Here is a 23,882-nt window from a genome sequence, read left to right as displayed (position 1 = left end):
CACTCCTCTGGCCCGCCCTCCCCTGCCCCTCCCCTTTGCTTTCTCCCCGCATTTGGCATCCCTCTGCCCCTATTTTCAGAAGTCCCCTAGAGGCCATACATTCTCCTCTGCAGTGGAAAAGCCCCCATGGCACCCCTTGTCCCTACAGCTCTGTGTCCAAGTGGGGAGGGCACAGGGAGGCAAAACAGTGTCCAGAGAAGTGTTTGGAGGAAGAGCTGGCTAGGCCAATGGAGCAGGAAAATGGATGACCAGGAGAAGTAGTGGCTGGATCAATCGGTCAACTGGTGAAGAGCTCTGTCCCAACAGCAGCAGACACAGTAACAGAGTGCTCACGATGCCCTAAGCACAGTTACCAGTTCTCCCCTTTAGCTCTCCCCTCCAGCATAAGAGACGGGTGCTAATACTCTCCCTGTCTTGCAGAGGAAGAAGCGGTGGCACAGACAGGTTAAGACACTTGCCCAGGTTCACACAGCAAATGTGTGGACAATTTGGGTCTGAACCCAGGCCGCCTGCTCCAGAGCTCACGCGCCCACCCCACCATCACCTTTCACGTGGAACAGAAACCTCTCTTCCCACGTGAGCTGCATCAGGAGAGAGCACAGCCAGCTCCACTGACAGACAGACAGGTAGACAGAAGGACAAGCAAATGGGCAAGAATAAGGCTCCAGACAGAAAGAGCAATCCGCAGAGGACATTGGCAAGAGCTCCCATCAGCCTCCGTAGGATTAAGTGTGTTTCAACCCAGATCAGACAGAAAGAGACTTCCTGATGTTAGGAAAATACTCACTTGAAGGTTGGTCTTTGTCCGTACTGAAGGGATAAATTGCAGGGGGAGAAAAGAAAAATAAAAGTCAAAAAATAAACATCTGCAGACCTATACTTTTTTAAAATAACAAAACCCGGGGCTGCCCAGGTTGCAGCGAAGCTGGCGAGCTTGTGTCCTGGCAGCTCTGTAACCGGGCAGGACCCTCACAGGAAGCAAAGGGCAACCCAGAGAAAAGGCAAAAAAGGGATTTGCCCCATGCCCCTGAGATTCCGGGTCTAGAAACACTCATCTTTAATTGTTTGGGTTGTGCTGTTTTATTTTACTGTTTTCGAATGTTTTTTCTTTAATGCGGTTCTATTGCATCTCCACCCTCCCCTCCACTCCCGCCCTGCCGAGGTGAGGGTCTCTGGGCCCAACATAGGCCAAGCTCTCGGGGGGGAGCCAGGCAGCCCCTCTGACCGTGGCCCTTGGGGCCAGGCTTAGCACAAAGCCAGAGAGCCTGAAGAGAAGCTGTGCAGGGGTCTCCGAGCTCCTCGAGGAGGCCAAGGTGGCAATTTCGGGCGAGAAGGGAAGAGCAGCGTGACCTCCACACACACCAACCACAACGGCCCACTCGAGTCCCCAAGTCTCAGAACCTGCCACTGTTATGGGGCAGGGGGTGGGTGGGGCGAGGCCGGCGTCGGTGGATTTGGTTGACAGCCACCGGGCAGCTGAGGGACCGGAGGTCGTGTAAACTCACTGAGTCGAGAGAACAACAAGCCCTCCTGCTGGGGACAGGCTTGGCCCCCTGGCCCAAGGTGACCAGCAACCGTGTAGTTCCTCCAGCCCTTCCTATGCTCAGATTCCACATTTGCCCCATTGTGTTTACTCCGTCACCAACTTTCAGGATTTTGAGGCCCTCCCCCACCCCACCTGTGTCCTTAGATTGGAAGGACCCCAGAGCTGGGGGAGCCCAAGTAGGGGGAAGATAGCTTCACACGTGTCATCTTGAAGCTTCACAAAAGCCTGGAGAAGTAGTAATTTCATAAGAGGAAATAGGCTCAGAGAGGGGAAGTCACTTGCCCAAGGACACACAGCTCATATATGGTGAAATCAAGCTTTAAACCCAGGTTGTGCTGACTGCATAGCCTGTTCTCTTTTCTCCACTCCAGGCTGTGCATGAACACACTGGGCAGTCTCCCAGCTACAGGTGTCCAGGCTGGAGGAGTTGGCACCAGCCTCCATGATGGCCCCAAGCAGTCCCCACCTCTGGAAGAGTCACATCCTTGGGGACCCTCTCACACTGACTCAGGCTGACCTGCATAACCAACAGGGTGCTGAGGAGATGCTAAGGGTAACTTCTGAGGCTGGGTCCTACAAAGCCCCGAGATCCCTGCTCTCTTGGGTCACCCACTCCTGGGGAAGTTGGCCGCCATGTCATGGGGACAGACTGTCCCATGTGGAAGCATTCATGCGGGGAGGAACTGAAGCCTCCTGCCAACAGTCAGCACCAGCCACGGGAGTGAGCCATCTTGGAAGCAGGTTTTCACCTCAGATAACTGCAGCCTCCGCCAACAATTCAAATGCAACCTCCTAAGAGACCTCAAGTCACAGCCTCCCAGATAAACTGCTCCTGAATTCCTCCCCCAGAGAAACCACTGAAAGAATAAAATTCCACTGTTCTTTTAAGCTGCTGAATTTGGGGGTTACGTGTTACACAGCCGTCGGTCACTAACACAGGGATTTGCCCTTCCACACAGCGCCCAGCTGCCTTGCCCGAGCACGTCATGTTGTGGATGAGCTCCCAACTGCACCTTGAGGCTGAGCTTGCCGTCACAGCGAAGCCAGCAAGGTGGACTTGCCACCAGCTCATGTGGCTGGTGAGGGTGCCCCTGGGATCCCCCCAATTCTCAGTGGCGTTTTGACCGAATGCTCTGAGCCGCTCTTGCATGCAAACCTTGGAATTAAGCACAGAGCCCCAGAATCTTCCAGCGGCGGGGGGTGCCTTTGGGCTCAGCCCCTCAGTTATTGGGGAACACTGCGGCTCAGGTCACACCATGTGTGGACAGCCCGCCGTGTGCTGGGCCCAGGGTGAGAGCCCCTGACCACCCAGCAGGAAAGCGCCTCGGCCACACCCTGGGCACGCTGCCTGACCTTGCCCGAGGAGCGAGGGAGCCCGCAGGATGAGGGCAGGCTGGTTAGGGAAACACAGGGGGCTCAGGGGCTGGCCTGGGCCACGGGCCTTCACAGGACAGGGAGGAGGTAGGTGAGGTCAGGACAGCAGGGGGTAGAGACCCCCAGGCCTAAGAGGGGGGTGGGAAAGCGGTGGGGACCAGGAATCAGCAGCTCTTGAACATCGGAGGACTGTTTTCCTCCCAGGTGCCCACTGTGGCTGTGTGGGACCCCCTGTAGCCCCAGTTTTACAAAGACAGGGGATCTTCTTTGCACCAAAGAGAGATTCTCTTCACTGCTCTCAACAGGGAAGAGCTTGTACCGCAGACCCAGGATAGGCCCCACCCCAGGGGACATGGCAGGATGGTGGGAGGGGGCCAGGCAGGGACCCCAGGGGGTGCCGGGAAATGCAAGCCTAGACACAGCAGGTGGGGCCCTGGGGTGGCGCTAATTAATCCCCCCAGCAGAGCGGAATGGCTCGTTCCTGGGAGGGGACACAGCCGCGGGACACTCGTGCAGATGCCCTTTCACCTCTAAAGCAGTCAGGAGTTTTAGCTGCAAACCTTAGGCCCTTCTGAAGCCCTTCCGGGTCTGCAGTTCAGAGATGCGAAGTCCCGGCCCCCTATTGCCCCGTCCTCAGACCCTGAGCCCAGGACCCTGGGATTCTACGGCCACAGGTCCCGTGGTCCACGATTCTGACCTGCATGCTGAGCCTCTCGGTCCCTGATGCTCAGCAGGTGCTGGGCCTGTGGCTTTGGGCACGGCTGGCCAGGACCACAAGGCGGGCCTCGGCCTCCAAGCGAGCAGCGGGAAGGGCCCATTGGCCCAGCTGCCGGGGCTTCGGCTTGCCTGAACCACAGAAAGGCCAACAGTGGGCTTACCGGGACCTTCACGGACAGAGCCCACCCGGTACCCAGCAGGTGCTCAACAAATACTGGTCCTGGACTGCCAGCTTGGTGCCCTTGCCACCTGGGGACTCCCCTTGGGTTCTGCCTCCAGCTCTCACATGACGTGTGGCCTGAGCATCACGCTGCCTGGGTGAGGCCTTCCGACGGCACACGGGTGCCGGGCGTGGCACTGGGCTCTGAAGACTTCCATGCTATCTTTATTCCTGGCCCCTGGCTGGCTGTGCTGGGACCCTGTGACCAAGCGCGAGTCCCCTCTGACCCCAACTCTGCCCACTCAGCTGGGTTTTGCAGAAGGCATAGGAGCTTGTGGAGGGGAGAGCACCTTGTAACCCTGCAGGGCTGCCATGGGCTGCGGTGGCCCAAGGAGCCAGCATGGGTCTCCGGGCTCTGGGAGGAAGCCCACAGAGTGTGTGAGATGTCCCTAAAGGGAGGCAGGCAGTTATGCCCCTGCCCTGTCCCCTGCCACCCATCCCAGCAAATCCACAGCCCGGCTGCGGCCAGAACCTCGTAGGCCCATACCTGCACTCGGTAAGTTGTTCCACCAACTTCTCGGACTTCAGGCCACCCTTGGTGCTCTAAGAAGGAAAAACAGAACAAAATAAAAACAGGAAAGGTCTGTCACTAATACCCACCATTAATCGACACCCCAGTGGCCAACTGCATGCCCCCCGCCCCTCCAGGTGGCTTCTGGAGCACCCCCAATGTGATGTCACCCACTTAAATGCACCCCCAATGAGCCTTGCTATGGGTGTCACTGGCTTCCCCAGTTCCCCAGAAAGACACAGTCAAGTCCTAAGCCCCCGTGCTGAGAGGGTGACCTTAGTTGGAAATAGCTTTTGAAAATGCCCTAAGTTAAAACGAGGTCAAGCTGGAGTAGGGTGGGCCCTGATCCAATGCAATGGGTGTCCCTAGAATAAGTGGAGAGGAGACAGACAGACAGACAGACAGAGGAGAGGCCTTGTGATGACGGAGGCAGAGACTGGAGTGATGCTTCTAAAGCCAGGGAAGCCCGAGAATGGCCGACCAGCAGCAGAGGGGGGATGCCGTCAGGCAGGGCCTCCCTACAGGTCCCACAGGGCGCCTGGCCCGGCCTGCGCCTAGGTTTGGGACGTCTGACCTCCAGAACCGTGTCAGAATCAATGTCTGTTGTTCGGAGCCCCCCAGTTCGTGGTACTTTGTTCGGCGGCCCAAGGACTTTTGGACAAGCCTTGAGCCCCCCAAGTGCAGGGATTGGGTCTGCCTCGTCCCCATGGCATCTCCAGTCTTGCCCAGCTCCTGGCAGGGTGGTCAACAAGCATTTATGAATATGAATGAATGAATGGGAGAATGAATGAATGGGAGAACGAATAGTGTTCATTTGTATAAGAAGTGTGAATGAAGCCACGAAACTGCTCCTTGGAGAATTTTAAACGATAGCTTTGAAAAAAGGAAAAATGTGTTGGACTGAGTTTCTCTGGACATGGCGTACTGCACTGGGGTAAGTCAAAGATGAGCCTTGGATGGGCCTGAAGCCCCTGTCCCCTGGTATCCAGAAGTTGGGGGAGGGAATAATGGGAAATAGACGCAGGGAGGCCCCTCTCCGTGGTGCCCACAATCTGGAGAGAGAAGCTCTGGCTTCCTGGGACATTGACCATGTACTCAGGAGAGCACCCCTACAGTGAGAAATCCCGGAAGGCTTCCAGAGAGAGGCAGCAGGCCACACCACCTTAGTAGGCTAGAGGCCTAGAACCACAGTGGCCAGGGCAGGGGTTCTGACTCAGTGGTGTGGAGGCCCCGAAAGCCATGAACTGACAGTGCTGAGCCAAGTACTGAGGGCCACGCGGCCACCACCGGCCAGGAGCTTGCTCGCACCGTCTGCCATCACCCCTCAGAGGCTGCCTGCTGGGATTCGGCTCTGCCAGCCCCACTGACCCTGGCCCTGTCCCACCCACAGCTGTCCCGGTGGCTGGTGGCATTTCCCACACTCCCTAGAAAGCACCCAATTTAGGCCCCACCCCACGCAGCACCCTCCAACTCTGGCCACGGCACGATGGACCCCAGACTCCGCCCCCAAGTAGGAATCACCTCGATGACTAGCACTTCCACCTGGACGTCGGCTGGGAGGGACAGGTCAGGCTGGAAGTGCTTGGCCAGGGCCACCAGGAGGTGCAAGGTGGCCAGCAGGTCCTTGTTGAAGATGGCTGGGAAGGGAGAGGGGCACACGGTCAGAACCAAGGGGTGGCCAAAGCCCAGGGCTGGGCAGAGGCTCCCATGTCATCAGGGCCCTTTGCAGTCCAAGGAGGGCTACGTCCAGCCTTCCAGAAAGCAGAGATCTGGAGTCAAATGTTCGGAACCTAAAATCAGTCACACGTTGACTGGGTTGCCAATTTCTGTGAACGCACCTGAGGATATAACCCACCATGTGGGCAGGCCATGGAGATATCCCAGCCTGGGGACAACTGTGCAGTGAAAGTGAGAGTGTCCCCTTCCTTCGGGCCACCAGTATGAGCAGCGGCTATGGAAGGAGAGGCTCCAAATGTGGTGGTGAAGGCAGTGGTTTGTAAGTCAACAAAAAACACCTAAGACCTGAGCTCTTTCAGCCTCAGTTTCCTCATCTGGAAAATGGGGAAGACAGAGGGATGGGAATGGAAGGACATGTGTACCAAGCTGTTACGGGGGTGGGGCGGGCACACTGTCATGAACCTGCAGGCACTGCAGATACAATTGCACACCTTAATGAAATGGGACTCTCAGGACCCATCTTATGTGGCTGGGGGTGAGGGGCACCTCCTGGCACTTGGAACTCAGTAAACGGTGGCTGTGGATGTTCACGCGACACTGGGGGCTCTCCAGGAGCAGCTCTGCAGCAGTGAGCCCCACCCTCGGAGTTACCAAAGGGCGGGGCTCTAGTTGATGCGCCAGCTCTGCACCTGTACTCTGGGCTGCCTGAGGCATCCGCTTCCTGCCAGCCCCTGGTTGCCCCCACCTGAGTCGCTGGCGTGTGCCCTCCGGTGTGCCAGGAGCCTGGCGGGGGGCACCCGGCCCTGCCCCTGCCCCTGGCTGAGGCCCCCCCCCCAGGCTAAGGCCCCCGGCTGAGGCCCCCACATACCCTCCACGCTCCACGGGACCTTGCACTCCTCCACCTCCAGGCTCCGGTTCGCCGCCTCCAGGAGCACACCCAGCTTGCGCCTCTGGCTGGCAGCCGTCAAGGCGATCTCCTCCACCTGCAGCTCCAGTGACGCCAACTTCTCTGAGTCGGGGTCAGGGAGGCAGATGGCGGGGGGTGGGTGTCCATGAGGCAGGACAGCTCCTGATCCCCCAGGAGGCCATTCCTAGGGTGCTGCACTGGGAAGACCCCAGTCCACACTACGCGGGGTAAGTGAACGGCCCTCTTCCAGCCAACCTCACCCCCCAATCCCATGCCCCTGTGCCCTCTGCCCGTACACAGATGTGCACTGCGTGTCTGCGGGGCAGTGTGGCCCTGCGGTTAAAGCACGAGCCATGGAGGCAGACTCCTAGGATCCAGACTTCCCTGCGATCTTAACAAATGTTCTTGTCTGTAAAATGGGGACAGTAGTAGGCTCTAGTTTGCTCTGAGGGTTGGAGGCACCTGCCACATCTAAGCGCTCAGGAAGCCTCTGCTGAGGTCAGGCAGGTGGTGCTGTAGCCACCCTACAAATTGCTCAGCAAAGCTCTGACCCAGGCTCCAGGTTCAGTGCAGGGGCCAGGAACCAGGCCCAGCCCTGCCCTCCAGGGACTCAGGGTTTCATGCAGACTTGGGGGCAAAAATGAGCTCAGAAGAGGCAAAGGGAGTAAGTGACTCTGGAATGGGAGGCTGCACGGAGTGGTGAATACACCCTTTGAAGCCCATCAGAGTTTTCTAGGCAGGGGGGTCCCAGGAGGAGCTCTAGCTCTCACCTGGAGCAGTCTCACCCAGGACCCTGTCTCTCCAGCTGTCTGGGGCAGCATGGGGCAGGGGCCATGAATTATTTTGTTATCCCCAGGTGGCCTACAAACAGCTGGCACTCAATAAATGTTTGACAGCAGTGTGGTGCAGCAGATGGTGCATTCCACCAGCGGTTCCGACTCTCTCGGTCATGGGCCGTGGGGCAGCCTGCACACCTCCAGCCTCGGCTCCTCACAGCTGCAGGGACTGAGGGCCCAGGACACAGTGTTTTTGATAAATGGCCCTAAAGTCTCATAATCAGAATAGAAGCTCACTCCAAAAAGGGGTGGAAAAAGGTAGATGTGGGCCACAGACCTGGGTGTCTGGGGGAGAGGCATCGCCTGCCAAGGAGGTAATCTGGGTAGGCTCCCTGAGGGAAGTGAGGCTCGCAGGACCATGTCAGGCACACGTTTGGGAAAAAAGATAAAGGACCCTTCAGGAAAAAGGACAACTAGGGCAAAGTCCGGGAGGTAGGAGAGTATAAGATATGGTAGAGAAAAAGCAGGAACTGTGGCCCCCAGCATTTGACTGGGGGTGGGAGAATGAGGCTAAGGCAGGAGCCCAACTTGGGGGCTGGGTGGAGGGACAGCAGCTTACGGAAAAGGTGATGCAGGATGAGCCCGTCGAAAAGGTCCTCCTCCAGGCTGCGGACGACAATATGCTCTGCCAGGAGTGTGGCGTTGATCCACTCTGTCAGCACCTGCGGGCCCCGAGGAGGCAGCTGACCCCATGGCCATGACTTACCTGCCTGCCCCTCCACCCCCATCCCACCACTGGGCTCAGCACTGCCCTCTGCCTGGAATGTGCTCCTCCCATATGTCAACTCCTATCCATGCCTCACAGATAGGGTAAATGTCACCTCCTCCAGGAAGCCCTCCCTGATTCCCCAGGTACAGTTTGGGGTCTGCAGCAGGCTCCGGTGGCCCTGTGCTTCTCTCTGCCACAGGCCTGAGCACACTGTGGAGCTGTCATTTGTGTGCCTCACAGACGCTGCTGGTGCCCTGGCCCATGCCCCAAACCCTCCACTGTGGTGCCCACAAGCCTGGCTTCCAACTGCATCCTTCTGCCAGAGGACTTCTCCGCTTGGGCTTCACACAGCAGTCCTCGTCTAATGGCTGACAGAAGTTGGGGTACAAGTACTCCCAGTTCCCTCAGGTAGAAACACTCACAGGGGTGAGCTCAGAGCCCCCAGCAGTAATGAGCTCAATCACTCCCCACCTTGACTGCCCCCCTCCCTGCCTCATACCCTCACTTCCCTCCCAACTCAGGTTCCTGCACCAAATCCTTATCTCAGGGTCTGCTTCTAGAGGAACCCAAATTAACAGGATAAATCAGTCCCTTTTCAGAAGGATCTTGGCTGGGGTTTCTCAGCATCCCCAGTGTCCAGAAAAGTAAATGGAGGGAGTGAGGAAATGGGAGAGAGGAAAGGCCAAAGAATGGCCCACACGTGCTCTGGAAGTAGAAACTGGGTAGGCCAGGAGGTCTCCCTGGAGGAAGCAACAAAAAAGTCCAGTGGTGGCTAGGGAAGTAGGGCAGAGACCCAGAAGAGAGTCGTCAACTAGGTGACCCCCACCCACTTGGCCCCCTCAACAGTGCCTTGGCGGTTGCGCTGATGAAGGAGTGCAGGCTCTGGGGCTGATGGCATAGGTGAAACCTCAGCTCTGTCACTGACCAGCCATGTACCCCCTGGGCCTGGCTGTCCCCTCCCCAGGTGGCAAAAGTGATAACAAAGCCCTTGTAGCTGTCCCAAAGCTTGACAGGATTGTGTATACAAAGGTACACAGCCGGTGCTCCATAAATGTCAGTACACACAGCCACTCAACAAGCTTCCCCGGGGTCTGCTGGGGACACCGCCCATCCGCCTGGGGTCAGGTGGGGGAGGGTGTGGCCCACTGTCTCTGGACCACCCCATGGAGGTGGACGCCATCCCACCCAGGAGAAGGGGGCTCCAGCAGAAATCATGCTTGCTGAAGGCAGCCCTGGTACCTTTTGCAGTTCTTCAAACTTGGGGTTCTTCCGGGAAGTGGGAGGCAAGTATTTCTTCTTCTCTCCTGGAAGCAAGGTGAGGACAACGCATGTGTGTGGACCCTACAATTCACCAGGCAGCTCTGTCCTCGCAGCATCCCCTGGGCTAGAGCCCGGCGCTGAGTGCGAGGGGAAGCTGCTTCAGCCACGGCACAGCCCTTCCCTGGCCCCAGCTCTCCCAGCCCGCCTGGACGGTCACGGTCCCACCAGGACAGCACAGTGGCAATAAGCCATGGCCTGGAGTCACAGGGGGCCTGTTGTCCCTACATCATTGCTAATTGTGCCCTTTTTCCCACCCAAAGTCTCCCAGTTTGGACAATGAATCACATGGTCCCTCAGAGGCAAACTGCTCAGGGTCAAGTCCTGGGCTGCCGGGCACTGGGATCTGGGCCAGTGTCCCAACTGCTCTAGGTCTTAGTTAGGATCCCCTCTCTAGGGAGGGGATGATTACCAGGTCCCACCCCACAGGAGAGGTGAGGCCCCGTGGCACATGCAGCACTTGGCACAGCCACCACCCAGCGGGCACCAGCCATGGCCCGACCAGGTCACTGTGATTGCTGGGTCAAAGCCATGACCTTGACCTGGCATTGCAGGCCCTGCAGGACCCAGTCCCACTTGCTTCAGGCATATACACATAGACTCACAGACACAGAGATGCACACTGCCCACAGACATATGGATACACACAAACACACACAACATGGACTTACACACAATACAGACATACACACAGACACACACAGAGACATGTGGACACAGGCAGACACACACAGATGCATGCCCTCACACACGACAGACAGGACATACACACAGATACACAGACAGACATTTACACAAAAGCACACACAGAGTCACACACACAGCCCAGCACCTCAGCTCCACTATATGGCGTCCTGGGGGCCACCAGCCAACCCCACATCCATTCACTATCCTCCAGGGACACATCACGCTCTACCTGTCCCCCAATCACACCATCTGATGAGGATCAGACCTTCACCTGGCCACACGTACTTCGTCCCCGGGGCTGGGTGCCCTGGAGCAAGGATTCTAGGGTCTTTGTGTGCACAGAGGGTTGGGCAAATGGATAAGGAATGAAGAAGAGAAGGGTCCTGTGGGGCTCAGATACTCAGTCATCAGACATGCCCTTGGCCAGGAGTCAGGAGGGGCAGAAGGCTCACTGGGGACGAGATGGGACAGTGAGAAAGTGTGCAAGTACACGAGTGACTAGTGAACCAGTGAGTATGTGAGTGGATGGACATGTGGACGGATGATGGGCGTTTGATGGCTGGCTGGCTGGATGACGAACGGGTGGATGGAAAGATGGATGAATATGGTAATCTAACCCCTTGCTCCTTCCTGTAGCAGATTTCCTGTCACTCTGAATGGTTTCATCTTCCAGCTGTGCTTGCCAGAACTTTATGTGTCTCTAAATCAACTATAAAATACAGAAAAGAACATTGTTCAAATAACTAAGCCTAGCACTTTAACTCAGCAACCTTCCTTGCAATGCTTTCCAATCTTAAACCACGTATAAGCAGGCGGGAACCCAGCCCATCGTGGACTTTGCCCTGCTTCTCCACTCACAGAGGGAGCTTTCACCCACCGCTCCCGGGAGCCCCACTTGGCACTGGGGTTCTGAGCCCACAAAGCCGGTTGAAAAGGGCTACATTCAGAGGACATGGATAATTTTGCATTCTGCTATTTTCACTTAAAATTATTTTACACTTTTTCTTCATCGACATATTGCTTGAATGGTTGCTTAAAATTCTAGTGAGTTCATTTCAACACCCTCCTCCCCACTGGGCCATTTGCATTGCTTCTGATCTGGTTGTGCAGTTGCATGTTTGTTTCTAGATTATGACAACATGATCAACAGCTTTGGGTTCTTGACCCTTTACTTGTTCTGAATCATCTCTCAGGAGAGCAATTCCAACGGCAGTGACCACAAACTCCCTGAACGAGCTCGTAAAACAGAAATTCGCTGAAAGAGCAGCCCCCATTCATTGAATTGCTCCGACCCTATGCCCACTCCACTTTTAAAGAGACCCTCACTTGCAAAGGGAGGAGACTGATGGACCCACCACCGCTGCAAGATGCCAGCTGTCTCGGGAAGTCAATACCACACGGTAGTGGTGGGACCTGAATCCTGGAGCCACACTCCTTGGATATTACTCTCAGTGGCTCAGTTTCCTCATCTGTAAAAGGATGGTGATATCAACACCCCTTGTCACCCCCATGATCTGCTGCATACAAGTAGGCATGCTGAACGATTCAGCTATTCTCAGCAGCAGCTCCAGCACCACCCCTAAGCCGGGGATGTGAGCTTAGGAGAGACGTGGAGATAACCACGGAAGGTTCTGGAGTCAGGGAAGCTGGCGAAGTATGAAGCAAGAGGAGTAGGCAGGGGGTGAACAGGTGTGTGTGTTCAGCAGACTACTGGGAAGGCAGTTATTCCAAGAGGTCTGTTTGGCTATTGGGACGCTGACCCTGCCCCGTGGCCCAGCCTGGGCACCGCACCTTGTAGGAGTTCCTTCTCTGCTGGCGGAGCCACACCTTTAGGGAGCTGCAGCAGGTGGTAGAGGGGGTCTGGTTCCATCTCCTCCTTGCCTGCCCTGGAGGATGCAGGGGACAGAAGGTATCATTGTCCCAGAAACCCCAACTCACACTGTTTGCTTATTTGCTCCAAATCTAGAGACACACAGAGAGGGGTGATAAGTCACTGGGCTCACCCAGGCAAGGGACCAGGGCTGCCTGGTGAGAAGGAGGCACTGAGCCGAACCGTGTAGCATGACCCGGTAGAGAAAGGCAGGCAGGCTGGGGCAGGGGGCAGCCTGAGCAAAGGCTTAGCAGGGAAATGCACTACCCTCCCCCACCACCCAGTGGGTACAAAGCTGCCCTTGTCCAGCATTCTCCTGCAGCAACTGCACTGCCCAGAAACTCACCCTCCTATACCCATCCCAGGCAGTCAGCCCACTCCTCAGAGCCCAGGATTCAGAAAACCCTTGGGCTGAGCTCAAGGGAGAAATCTGGGGCCAGCTTATGCAGGGCTGGCTGAGATGAAAACACTGATCCACGGCATCGGCCAGATTGTGAGCTCCTGGGAGCAGGGACTGGGAAGGGTCACTCTGGCCCCTGAGCCCAGACTGGCCCGTGCAGGGGCCATTGCAGCCTCTGGTGAGTAGTCATCACCCACCACCCATGCAGGCTGGGATCTCAGAGGGAGGCCAGGCCCTGGCCAGGTCCCCCAGTTCTGGGTCTCCTGCAGGAGGTTCTCAATCCTTGTCTCTAAAGTGGGGGGTAGAATTCCCAGTCTTTTGGAACAGATGGGAACAGCCGACACTTACAGAGTGGGCCCAGTTCCTCTCTGTAGCCTCACCGTGGGAGTGCTGAGATTGCCCCATGCCGGGGAGCGCAGCAGATGCAGAAACCAGCCCCAGACCTCTTTCCTGTCCCCTGCCACTTCCTCTCCTGGGAGTGGTTTTGCCTGCTCTGCAGAAGGCTCTGCTCCCCCTCCTTCTCTTCAGCTGCTGGGTCTTTCCCAGCATGACAAGCCCACACAGGCCTTTAGAGTTGGGGGAGGGAGGTTCACATAGCAGAAGCTGGGGGTCAAAGCCTCCTTCCAGCAGTTGCAGCCCCCTGGAGGCCTGGGGACCACCTATGGCTCCATCTTGCTCTGAAGGGAAGAGTGTGGAGAACATGGCTGCTGAGGCTGAGCCCTGCCCCCTCAATCCTCAAGCCTCCTGTTGGACACCAGGGTTCTGGCTCGATGGACATGACCAGAGAAGTAGCAGCGCTGTGGCCTGGAGCTTAGGGGTTTGGGTTCCAGGCCAGCTGGAACCTGGCTGTGTGTCTTTGCATAACCCCCCTCCCCTCTCTGGTCCTGACACAGAGTAGAAACAGAGCTGGGGACTGCCCAGCAACCACAGTTCCGTGCAATCCCTTCCCTGCTCCTGGCCCCAGTGTCTCTATCTGAAGACCGGGGAGACCTTTCTTCCCACGAGTTGCAGAAAACTCAGAGACAATATCGTGGAGTGGGACAATGGTCACCTGGCTGTGCCGTGGGGTAGGACTGTGTCCTTCTACCTGTCGGGTTGGGTCCCTCGTCCGTCAGTGGGGAGGTGGGGAGGAGTGAGCAGCCTCTCTGCTCGGGGTGGTGGGAGGGAACCAGGGGTTCGGGGTGCTGCTCTGCTCTCTGGCCTGTTTCCACCTGGAGTCTTGGACCCTCCCCCAGGGAGCACTGATACCCAGCATCACGGCAGGTGGGGGATGCCCACGGGGGGGCCCAGATGCCAGGACTCACTTGGCTGCTTCCTCCCCCAGAGGAAATGACTTGGCTGCCGTAGCTCAGATGGTGGTCCCAGGGTCTGGGTTTCCAAATGAAAGCAGGTTCCGGGTTCCCAGGTACCCCGGGGGCTGCAGGAGGCGGGCAGGCCAGGGGGCGGGGCGGCCGCTCACTTCCTCCTGGGGCCTGTGGGTGGCTTTGCAGGGCTGGCCCTGGGGAGCTTCCTCCTCCGTGTGGCACAACACTGGGGGAGAGGATGCTTCGACAGGGATGCCACCACAGACTTCCAGAAAATTCTGCGCCACCTTACATCCTGGCCAGTGCATGCTTCTCCACCACCCAGCCCAGGCCCCTATCCCTCTCCCTTGGATCATGCGGAAACCTCCACACAGGACCCCCTGCCACCAGCTCTGCTTACCACTGCATCTCCCACTTGGAGATTTTCTCTACCAATAGCCAAAGCACTTAAAATAAAGCCCCATTGGCCCATTCTAGCCCATAAGCCCCAATTTGGCCCACTGGCTTCATTTCCACCCTCCCCTCCTAACTTCTCCCACCCTCACACCCTCCCAGCCCTGCCCATCTCTTTTCTGTTCCTGGAAAGTACCAGTTCCCTTCCTGCTCCCATTGTCTAGATGCCCCTGCCCCAGCTCTTAGCATGGCTGGATGCACGTCCTTAGCATCAGTTTAAATGCCTCCTCCTTCAGGAAGCCCTCCCAAACTGCCTTATCTAAAGTTGGTCCTCCCTGTGATCCTTTACCACAGTTCCTGAAGGTTCTCTTCATGGCACTTACACCTGTGCTGTTTATGTTAGTTTAGCTAGTTCAGTTAGCTGACATATAGTACCCATCTTCCCCATCAGAACATATGCTCCATGAAGGCAGGGCCCACATCTCACTTGCTCACTGTTGTGTCCCAGCGCCTAGAGGAATCCCCACACAAAGTGACAGCTGTTATTGCCTAGGGGATCAGGAGGGCTTTTCGGAGTGGGCCTTGATGACCACATAGGAGTTTGCCAGGTGAAGAAGAGTGAGCACGTTCGAGGTAGACAGAAGAGCCTGGGCAAAGTCCTGGAGGAGCTTAAGGAAAGACAGATACCAGGAGAGTAAGATAGACAGAGAACACTTCAGACCTGAGCTGGTCACGAGGGCACAAATCTCCATGAATCAGACCGAAATTATGAGTTCCATACCAACAGGTGATAGTGCTGAGTGACCAGGAAGCACTCTGCTGACAGATCGGTCAGAAGAAGGGGCCAGATTAGGTAGCAGGAGGGAACAAGGTTGTGTGAGAGCAAGGTGGGGTTGTGTATGAGAAGTTATTAAAAATGTCAAAAATCACTACTGGTGTTATTGCCAATATTTATCAAGTAGCTTGCTATGAAACAAATTATTTTAAGTGCTTTCATTTTGGTGGTGGTGGTGTGTGGTCCAGGAATCGAACCTGGATCTCCCACATGGAAGGCAAGCATTCTACCACTGAACCACCCGTGCGCCCTTTCAGTACTTTAATTTTAAGCTGGACCTTTAAACTGGAAGGTCAGTACTGTTACCATTCCCACATGACAGACAAAGAAACTGAGACACCTGATTTTGTCTCCACCATCAGATGCACCTGTGTGACTCAGGGATTTGTGCCAGGGTAGGGAGAGAAGCAGATGTGCTTGGGACATCCGTTTTGCTGGTATGGGCAGAGAGGGTGCAGATGGCTTTGGAGCCACTGGTTCCAGGGACAGCTTGGAAAGCCTGGGTGCATCAATCAGGGTGCTGGAAACAAGAGGCGGCTCACTCAAAGCTGTAATTGAAGAGTGCTCATATAGGGATTGTTTGGGGAGGGTGAAAGGAACCCAGAAGTGATGGCACTGCACCCCAAAACTCACAACACAGGGGAGCTGTTACAACTCAGAGCCGTGAGAAGCAAAGGAAGGAGTGAATACCAAAACCCCGAAAGGAAATTAGTGAAGGTCTAAGAAGGGGGCCACCAGATGGGAGCTGGGTCCTCTGATAGGGGGGCATGGCTAACCCGTGGTGACCTGGTGGGGCAGAGGCAGAGACAAGGAATTCCCCGGCCTCACTCTCCTCCCACACTCCTCTCTCCGGCCAGGGACTCTGGCTAGCCAAATCCAGCTGGAAGCCAGAAGCAAGAAAGCCCATTGATGCAGTCCACAGAGGTCAGGACAGGAAACGGTGGATCTGAGGAGGCAAACGGAAGATATTTGGCCCAGAAGTTATAATTCTGGAGCTGGTGGTCAGTGCAGCAGCTTCTTGGCCCCTTCTAGGGCCAGCTCTGCCAGATCATTCGACGACCTGTTCCTGCAGCCTCAGCCCCAGCCCCTCCTGCAGCCCCCAATGGCACCGTGACCATCTCATTTCCCACATTAAGGTCCTTTCTGTTTAAACAACTAAAACAGTTCCAGTTATCTGCAACCAAATCCCCACCAATGTAGGATTTGTTACCAGAAATACTTGCAGGCAGTATATCCTTAAGGATGGGAATCTGGGATGGGTTACTTGTTCTGGTTGCTTTAAAAACAGTGAGGATCCAGTAATTACCATTAGGTAGCAAAATTATAGTAGATCATACAGTGTTCTATATACAGCGGCAAAACAATTACCTGTAATCACCCAGAATTAAACACCTATTAAAGCCCCAGATTTGGCAGACTGACTTGTGGCTTCTCTATAGAGTATGATAAGCCTGCGTTATTCAAGGATTGTGGGGTCAGCTGGCACCTTCTCATCACACCAGAAATAAAAAAAAAAAAAAAAGAAAGGAATAAGACATCCTCAGGGTTTTAAACTCCTGGTTCAAGGTATGTTCAGAGTAAGAGGGCATTCCTAAGATAGCACTGCCTCCAAAGAATCTCCTTTCTCTTGTAGCTGCAGGACTGATCAAGCTGGAATCAGATACAGCATGGGAGCCCGGTGGGAATTCCAACACAGCCTCCCCATGTTTCCGAAGTGAAAGGGAGGGACCCCAAGAACTGAAATAGTCTGATTCTTTCCCAAACCCCAGAAAGAATCCTTGCAGTCACAGCAACCTGACTTCCTGTGTCTGATGGCAAAGACATTTCCTTGCTAAGAAATGCCGTAGTGACCTCACTGTCACTACCACTGTACCCCACACTGTCTCCATATCAATAATTGCAGTCAATTCTAGTCCGTCCTGGGAGAATAAGTACAAAGTCAAACCTGAGAGGAGGGGGCTTATGTACTTTTAAAAATTGCACAACTATGCTCATTTATCAGCAAATAAATGTATGGGGGATGTATAATAATGGTCCTGGGCCAGGAAAGAAGTGATATATTTTTAGATCCAGATGCAGTTATTAATAGAAATGCACATACTGGAGAGTCTAGATTCAGGGACACTAGCAAGAGTAGCTAGACAGGATTCTAAATTGCTTTCTAGAATCATTTGCTGAACATGGAATCAGCAGTGGCCTGCATTGAATGAAAATAGGATGGCAGCCATACCTTGGTATAATGTAGAAGGACATTTGAGTGTCTCTGTCATGTTAACCATGTCCCATGAGAAAAGCCAAAGCACAGTCCCTTTCCAAGTCTTGGAGGATTCACTGAAAAGCACTGGAGCTCAGGAATGACGTTGGAAGATGCTGACGCTGAAAAGGGCTGCCTGATGGCAACGGCATTGATGTCATCCAGAGTGGTAAAGGTCAAGGGCAGTACCCATTCACCTGAAGCAAGGTGGGTGTATCAGTTCGTGGTTGCTGCATAACAAGTCATCCCAAAACTTAGTAGCATAAAACGACCATTGTTTTATTTAGCCTATGATTCTGTGGGTCAGGTTGGGCAAGTCTTCTGATATGGAACAACTTGGGTGATCTCTACTGGGCTCTCTCATGCATCTACGGTCAGCTGCTAACCAGTTATCTAGAATGGACTCCCTCATGTGTCCAGCAACTGCCCATCAGGGTCTGGCTGATTGTTGACTGTGCGGCCTCACATTTCCAATAGGCTAGCTTGGGCTCATTTACACAATGGTTCCAGCACAATAAGGGATGGCAAGCCCTAGTACACAAGCACTTTGCAAATCTCTGCTTGTTTCACATTTGCTATTGTTCCCTTGGCCAAAGAAAATCACATGGCCAGTCTAAGAGTTGGTATGGGAAAGAATGACCTAATAGCTACAGGAAGAGGATTATGGCAGGCAGTCTACCACAGCAAGCATGGAAACCAGAGAAATAAACAGAAAGTTTAACCACAGCAATATTTGACCTTGGATATTTGATCCTGAGGTTCCTAGGATTGAAGTAAATGGATATTTCACTAAGAACTTTGGGTCAGGTCAATGGAAGCCTGAACTGAGTCGCCATAGATGGAAACCCATAGTCCCAAACCAAATTTCAGACCCTGTTCAAATTCCTCAGCTGACAGAATCCCCGTTTGGGTTTTGTCTTAGTTTCCTAGGCTGCTTAAGCAAATGCCATGAAATGGTCAGTTTAAGCAGTGGGGCTTGAATTCATTCACTTATGGTTTGAGACTGGGAAAAAGTTCAAAATAAGGCATCACCAAGATGATGCTTTCTTCCCAAAGATCGGTATTCTGGGACTGGCTGCCACAACCTCTGGTCCTTAGCATCTCTGTCGTGCGACAGTGGGCACAGTGGCCTCTTGTGACCTCTCCATTCTCTTCCAGGTTCCACTGAATTTCAGCTCCAGGCTTCAGTGGCTTTTTCTCTCTGTGTCTAGATTTCGTTCTTCTTACAAGGATGTCAGTAATAAGATTAAGACCCATTCTGACTGAGGCGGGCCACACCTTAATTGAATTATCCTCATCAAAATGTTCTCTTTACCTTGGATTCACCCCTACAGAAATTAATTAAATTTAAGAGCATGTTTTTTTTCTAGGGTATTTATACCATCAATCCACCACAGGCTTGCTGACCTGGTGAGAGAAGGCACATATATAAGAGTCAATTTCTTGAGCTCCCCTGGTCTACCAAAATAGTAAAACCAAACCAAATCATTGTTGATAAGATGCCAATGGTACCTGCTTGCCTGTGCAGAGGGCACACGGCATTTGGAAAATTTAATCAGTGGGGCTTCAATTGTAGCAACTGCTCCAGATGTGATCGCTGTACTGAAGCAAATCAGCAGAGCCCTTGGTTCCTTGCATACAGCTATCAAACTGGCAGATGCATTTTATTCTATCAATATATGCAGAGAAGAAACATTTGCTCTGGCAGGGAAAGCAATGCATGGTCTTGCCTTCAGCTCTGCAATTGTCATGTCCAGCCATGAGCAGCTTTATCTGTTTGTTTCATGTGCCATACAAATTCTATCTACAAATTTCTATATGTGCCATGATGTGGGAAACACTGGCCTAGATGCCTTGTAGGGACACATGCTTGCCAGAATGTGAGAAATGAGCTCTTGAAAATTCAGGGGCTAATGTTTCTTGATGATGATTGTATAATGATAAAGCTTTCACAATGTGACTGTGTGATTGTGAAAACCTTATGTCTGATGCTCCTTTTATCTACCTTGTCAACAGACGAGTAGAACATATGGAATGAAAATAAATAATAGGGTGAACAAATGAAAAAAATATATATAAAGTCTGAAAAGCCTTAAAATCCTCCAATTGGTCCCCATTGCAAATGGAATTAAAAAAAAAAAAATTCAGGGGCTAGCTATATAGTGAACTTTCTGGGGATATAGTTGCCTGGGCATGGAGGGCCAGCTCCTCCAAAATGAAATTGAAGTTGTTATACCTCACACCTGCCAGCACCAGGAAAGAGGCACAATGCTTCATGGGAGAAGCGCTTCAGATTTGAAAGGAGCATACACCACTGACATTGGGTTTGCTCCGATCAATTTACTGAGTAACCTGCACAGTTACCCGCTGCAAGTGGGGCTCAGAGCAAGGGAAGTGCTGCAGCTAGTCCTGATAGCAGTACCCACAGCCCAGCCACTCAGTCCTGGTGACCCAGCAGGTCCAGTGGGACCCACGGTACCCACAGCTCAGCCACTCAGTCCTGGTGACCCAGCAGGTCCAGTGGGACCCACGGTACCCACAGCTCAGCCACTCAGTCCTGGTGACCCAGCAGGTCCAGTGGGACCCATGGTACCCACAGCTCAGCCACTCAGTCCTGGTGACCCAGCAGGTCCAATGGGACCCACGGTACCCACAGCTCAGCCACTCAGTCCTGGTGACCCAGCAGGTCCAATGGGACCCAAGGTGCATGAAACAGACCAGGATGTGTGTGCAGCTGTGGCAAGCACTTCTGGGAGAAACACAGGGCAGGCTCTGGAGCTTCTGAGCAGAGCCATACTTTCTCCCATTAGGACACCCACCCTCCCTTTGAGAAATAACACCTAGCTTGCCACTGGGCCCTGGAAAAGGCTAAACCCCTGACCATCCAATTCTTAGTGACCAGGTGACCCTGAATTGTCCATCAGAAGCTGAGTGTCGTTTGATCTACTAAACTATAAAACTAAGTGTGTCATAGCCCTTTATTACCAAGAGGCAGTGACACGCATGGGGTCAGACGCAAGCAGGCCTGAATGACAGAGGTTAATTGCACTGGCAGCTAGCTGGTACTGCCACCTCTTCCTCAAGTCCCTAGGGCACCTAGGGCACAGTTTTCGTGTCCTGGGCTGCTCAAAGCAATACCAAGAAATAGTTAGCCTTAAGCAATAGGAATTTATCCACCTACAGTGAGTGTCCTAGAAAATGTCCAAATCAAGCATCATCAAAGTAATGCTTCCCTCCCAAAGGCTGGCCACCGGTGATCCTTGGCTCCTCAGCCACACGGCAAGGCAGGTGACCACATCTGCTGCTCTCTTCACTTCTGGGTTTCACTGACTTCAGTTTCCTGCTTCTGTGGCTTTCTTTCTCTCTACGTACGAATTTTATTCTCTTAAAAAAGATTCCATTAAAAGGATTAAGTCCCATCCTGAATGAGGAGGCTCATGCCTTAACTGAAGTCACCTCATCAAAATACCCCACCTACAACGGGTTCACACCCACAGGAACGGATTCAATTTAAGAGCATGTTTCTCTGGGGTACATACAGCTTCAAACCACCACAGGCCCCACGGGGGATTCCCAGTGAGGAAGAAAAATGACCAAGCCTGGTTTACAGGTGGTGCCCACAGCCTGCCAGCAGCAGCCGGAAGCGGATGCTGCATGGTTACAGCTTTACTCGAGGTCAAGCCCTGGAGGGCAGCGGGAAGGTACCGTGGGCTCTGCCTGCCAAGGGGTCTCGGTACCCACAGGCAGATGCTTCTACCAGGGAACAGGCAACAACTGCCTGGCCACGATGCCTTCTCGGCCACTGGACCAACAAGACAAAAGGCAACAGGAGGGTTACCGTGTTGGGTGAGGACACTGAGCTTGACTAGCAAGGGGAAGTAGTTTTACTGCAACACACCGGTGTACAGAGTAGCGCATCCGCGACCCAGGAGAGTGCCTGCCGTGCCTCTAGCACCATCATGTCACGTGGGAGAACGGGGAGCACAGCCACACCACAGGGACGCGGTGAGCAAGGGTTTAGGGTCCAGGCGTCCCCGCGAGATACTGAACAGTAACCAACCGATTGGAAGGTGGGGGCAAAGCAAATGTGCAATGAAAAGTGGAGGAAGGAAGGCAGAAATATAACTATAAGCCACGGACCACTTCAGAAATAAGGACTATAGTCACTGTCCATATGTCCTTCCTCAGTGTGCTGCATATTCACACATATGGACACGTCCGAAAGCAGCTGCATGCAGACGTGAAAATCTCTCAATACCATGTGTTTTTTCTTTCGTCCAAAGTGTATACAGGAAACATTAAATTTACATTCCAAAGGCTCAATACAAGGTGTTTTTTGTCTGTTAATATTTTGCTCTATTTGATTTCTCTTTCACTCTTTTCTGAATCATTTAGAAATAAACTGCAGGCATGACGGACGTCACTTTATCTCTAAATACTTCAGAATCTGTCTCCTAATAACAGGGATAATCTCCTACAAAACCACAGCACCATTATGACACTGAAGAAAATTAGCACCAGCATCATATTATTTTCTAATACTTAGCCCATTTTTAAATTTTCCCAATTGTTCAAAAATGTCTTTTACATTTTTTTTTTTACTCCAAGACCCAATGAGGAATCATATATTGCATTTGGTTGATATGTCTCTTTAGAGTCCTTTAAAATCTAGATGTCTTTAATGTACAACATCTTTTACGACATTAATATCGAAAGAGTTGTGGTTAGTTGTCTTACGGAAGGCTAATTCCACTTCTCTCATTTCTGGGCCTGCTTTACATGGCTGATCTGTTCTCATGGATGTGGGTCACATTTTTCTTCTTCTTTACATATGTAGTAATTTTTATCAAGTGCTGAATTTTGCTGGATTTCTTTAAAGAGTGTTGGGATTTTCTGGCAGCCAGTTGATTGTGGATTATTTTGACTGTTTGCAGTTCGCTTTTCAAGCTTTCCCTTCACATCCTCTGCTCTCTGTCAGTGAGCCCACTGGGCTCTGTGGGCTCATCTCTAGGCAGAAAGTCTCGCCAACGATAGGGCTCGCCTCGTTTGTTTCCCTGTCCTTGGGAATCACAGACCCGCACTGCCTCTTGTCTAATGTCTGGAAATAGTGGTTTCAATAACATGTCCAGTTTTGGAGTTATTTCTGGTGGAAAAATAACTCCAAAAGTAGGAATCCTTTCTCCATGAGATACTTATTAATTACAAGGAATAACTGCATTTTCAGTGGGCATGCCTGGCAAACATCATCTTAACCAAGAAGTAAAATTAACATCACTTGAAAAGAGACAAAACTAGCATGACGTGCTAAAAAGAACAGCACATCACCTGGGTGGTACTCCTGCCCAACACGCAGAGTCTAACTGTGAAGAACTCATGAGACACATTAAAGGGGAGAGACATCCTACAAAAGAAATGGCCTGTATTCTTTGGTCAATGTCATGAAACCTAAAGAAAGACGAAGAACTGTTTCAGATTGATGAAGACTAGAGAAACAAAACAACAGACGGCAAGGCACGACCCACATTTTCTTTTGGTACAAAAGAAGTTATTGAGATTGTTGGCAAAATCTGAATAGATTAGATAATATTATCATATTAGTGTTATTTGCTGATAATGTTGATTGTACTAAGATTAGGTAACAGAATGTCTGCTTTTAGAAAACATATACTAAATTATTTGGAGGTAAATGGGCATAATGTCTGCAACTAACTCAAAAATTCAGTAAAGATGTGTATGTAGTGTGCCTGCATATATACATACACACACATCCATACACGCACATACACACACATACAGGCACGTGTGAGAGAGAGGATAAAGCAGTTGTGGTAAGACGTTAACACTTATGGGATCTGTGTAAATACGGGAACAATTTGTACCATTCTTCCAGCTTCTCTGTAAGTCTGAAGTTATAGAAAAATAAAAAGGCCAAAGAATAAAAAAGGTCCTCACTTTCATCCTTGTTTAGCATCAGTACGAATGCATGGGCCTGTGACAATTTCATGTGTTATACCCCATTATGCTTTCTGATGCTCAGATTGTCTGAAACAGGGCAAGTGGGAGCCCATTTAACACACCTCCTGTGTCCTTCTGGCCTGTCCCCAGGTATACTGACCTGCTTTCTGGAACAAGGTTTTGGGCTTGTCTATCAATACAACATTTAAAAAAACTGATGTGGGGAACAATCTAGAGCTACGTTCTGAGTACACGTGGTAGAACATGAGAATCTTGTAGATATTTTGATAAGTATGCTGCGTGCCAACGAAGGTGACGTAAACTTGAAAAGTTTTGCCTTGTATGGTTTCCACCTCACAGTTGCTCACCA

At 52.6% G+C, this 23,882-nt stretch overlaps 1 protein-coding gene across 4 annotated transcripts in view; it reads right to left on the bottom strand.

The window, feature by feature from the left end:
- PARVG (parvin gamma) overlaps positions 1-14,205 on the bottom strand; it is a 36,559-nt gene extending 22,354 nt beyond the window's left edge. For 2 of the 4 annotated variants that reach the window (XM_077169130.1, XM_077169132.1), the window contains exons 1-8: positions 14,076-14,205; positions 12,293-12,387; positions 9,737-9,801; positions 8,348-8,450; positions 6,914-7,054; positions 5,890-6,005; positions 4,345-4,400; positions 788-810 (exon numbers count right to left, since the gene is read on the bottom strand). In XM_077169130.1, coding sequence (XP_077025245.1) covers positions 788-810; positions 4,345-4,400; positions 5,890-6,005; positions 6,914-7,054; positions 8,348-8,450; positions 9,737-9,801; positions 12,293-12,371 — 583 coding nt within the window. In that variant the 5' untranslated portion in view covers positions 12,372-12,387; positions 14,076-14,205. Of the gene's footprint in view, positions 1-787; positions 811-4,344; positions 4,401-5,889; positions 6,006-6,913; positions 7,055-8,347; positions 8,451-9,736; positions 9,802-12,292; positions 12,388-13,119; positions 13,367-14,075 lie in introns of those variants that run through there. The other 2 variants (XM_077169131.1, XM_077169133.1) reach the window with 2 other exon arrangements.
- Between the last annotated feature and the right edge of the window lie 9,677 nt (positions 14,206-23,882).

The sequence above is a fragment of the Tamandua tetradactyla genome, chromosome 7 (assembly GCF_023851605.1).
Source record: "Tamandua tetradactyla isolate mTamTet1 chromosome 7, mTamTet1.pri, whole genome shotgun sequence".
NCBI classification, from domain to species: domain Eukaryota; kingdom Metazoa; phylum Chordata; class Mammalia; order Pilosa; family Myrmecophagidae; genus Tamandua; species Tamandua tetradactyla.
This window is presented reverse-complemented; position numbering and strand designations above follow the sequence as displayed.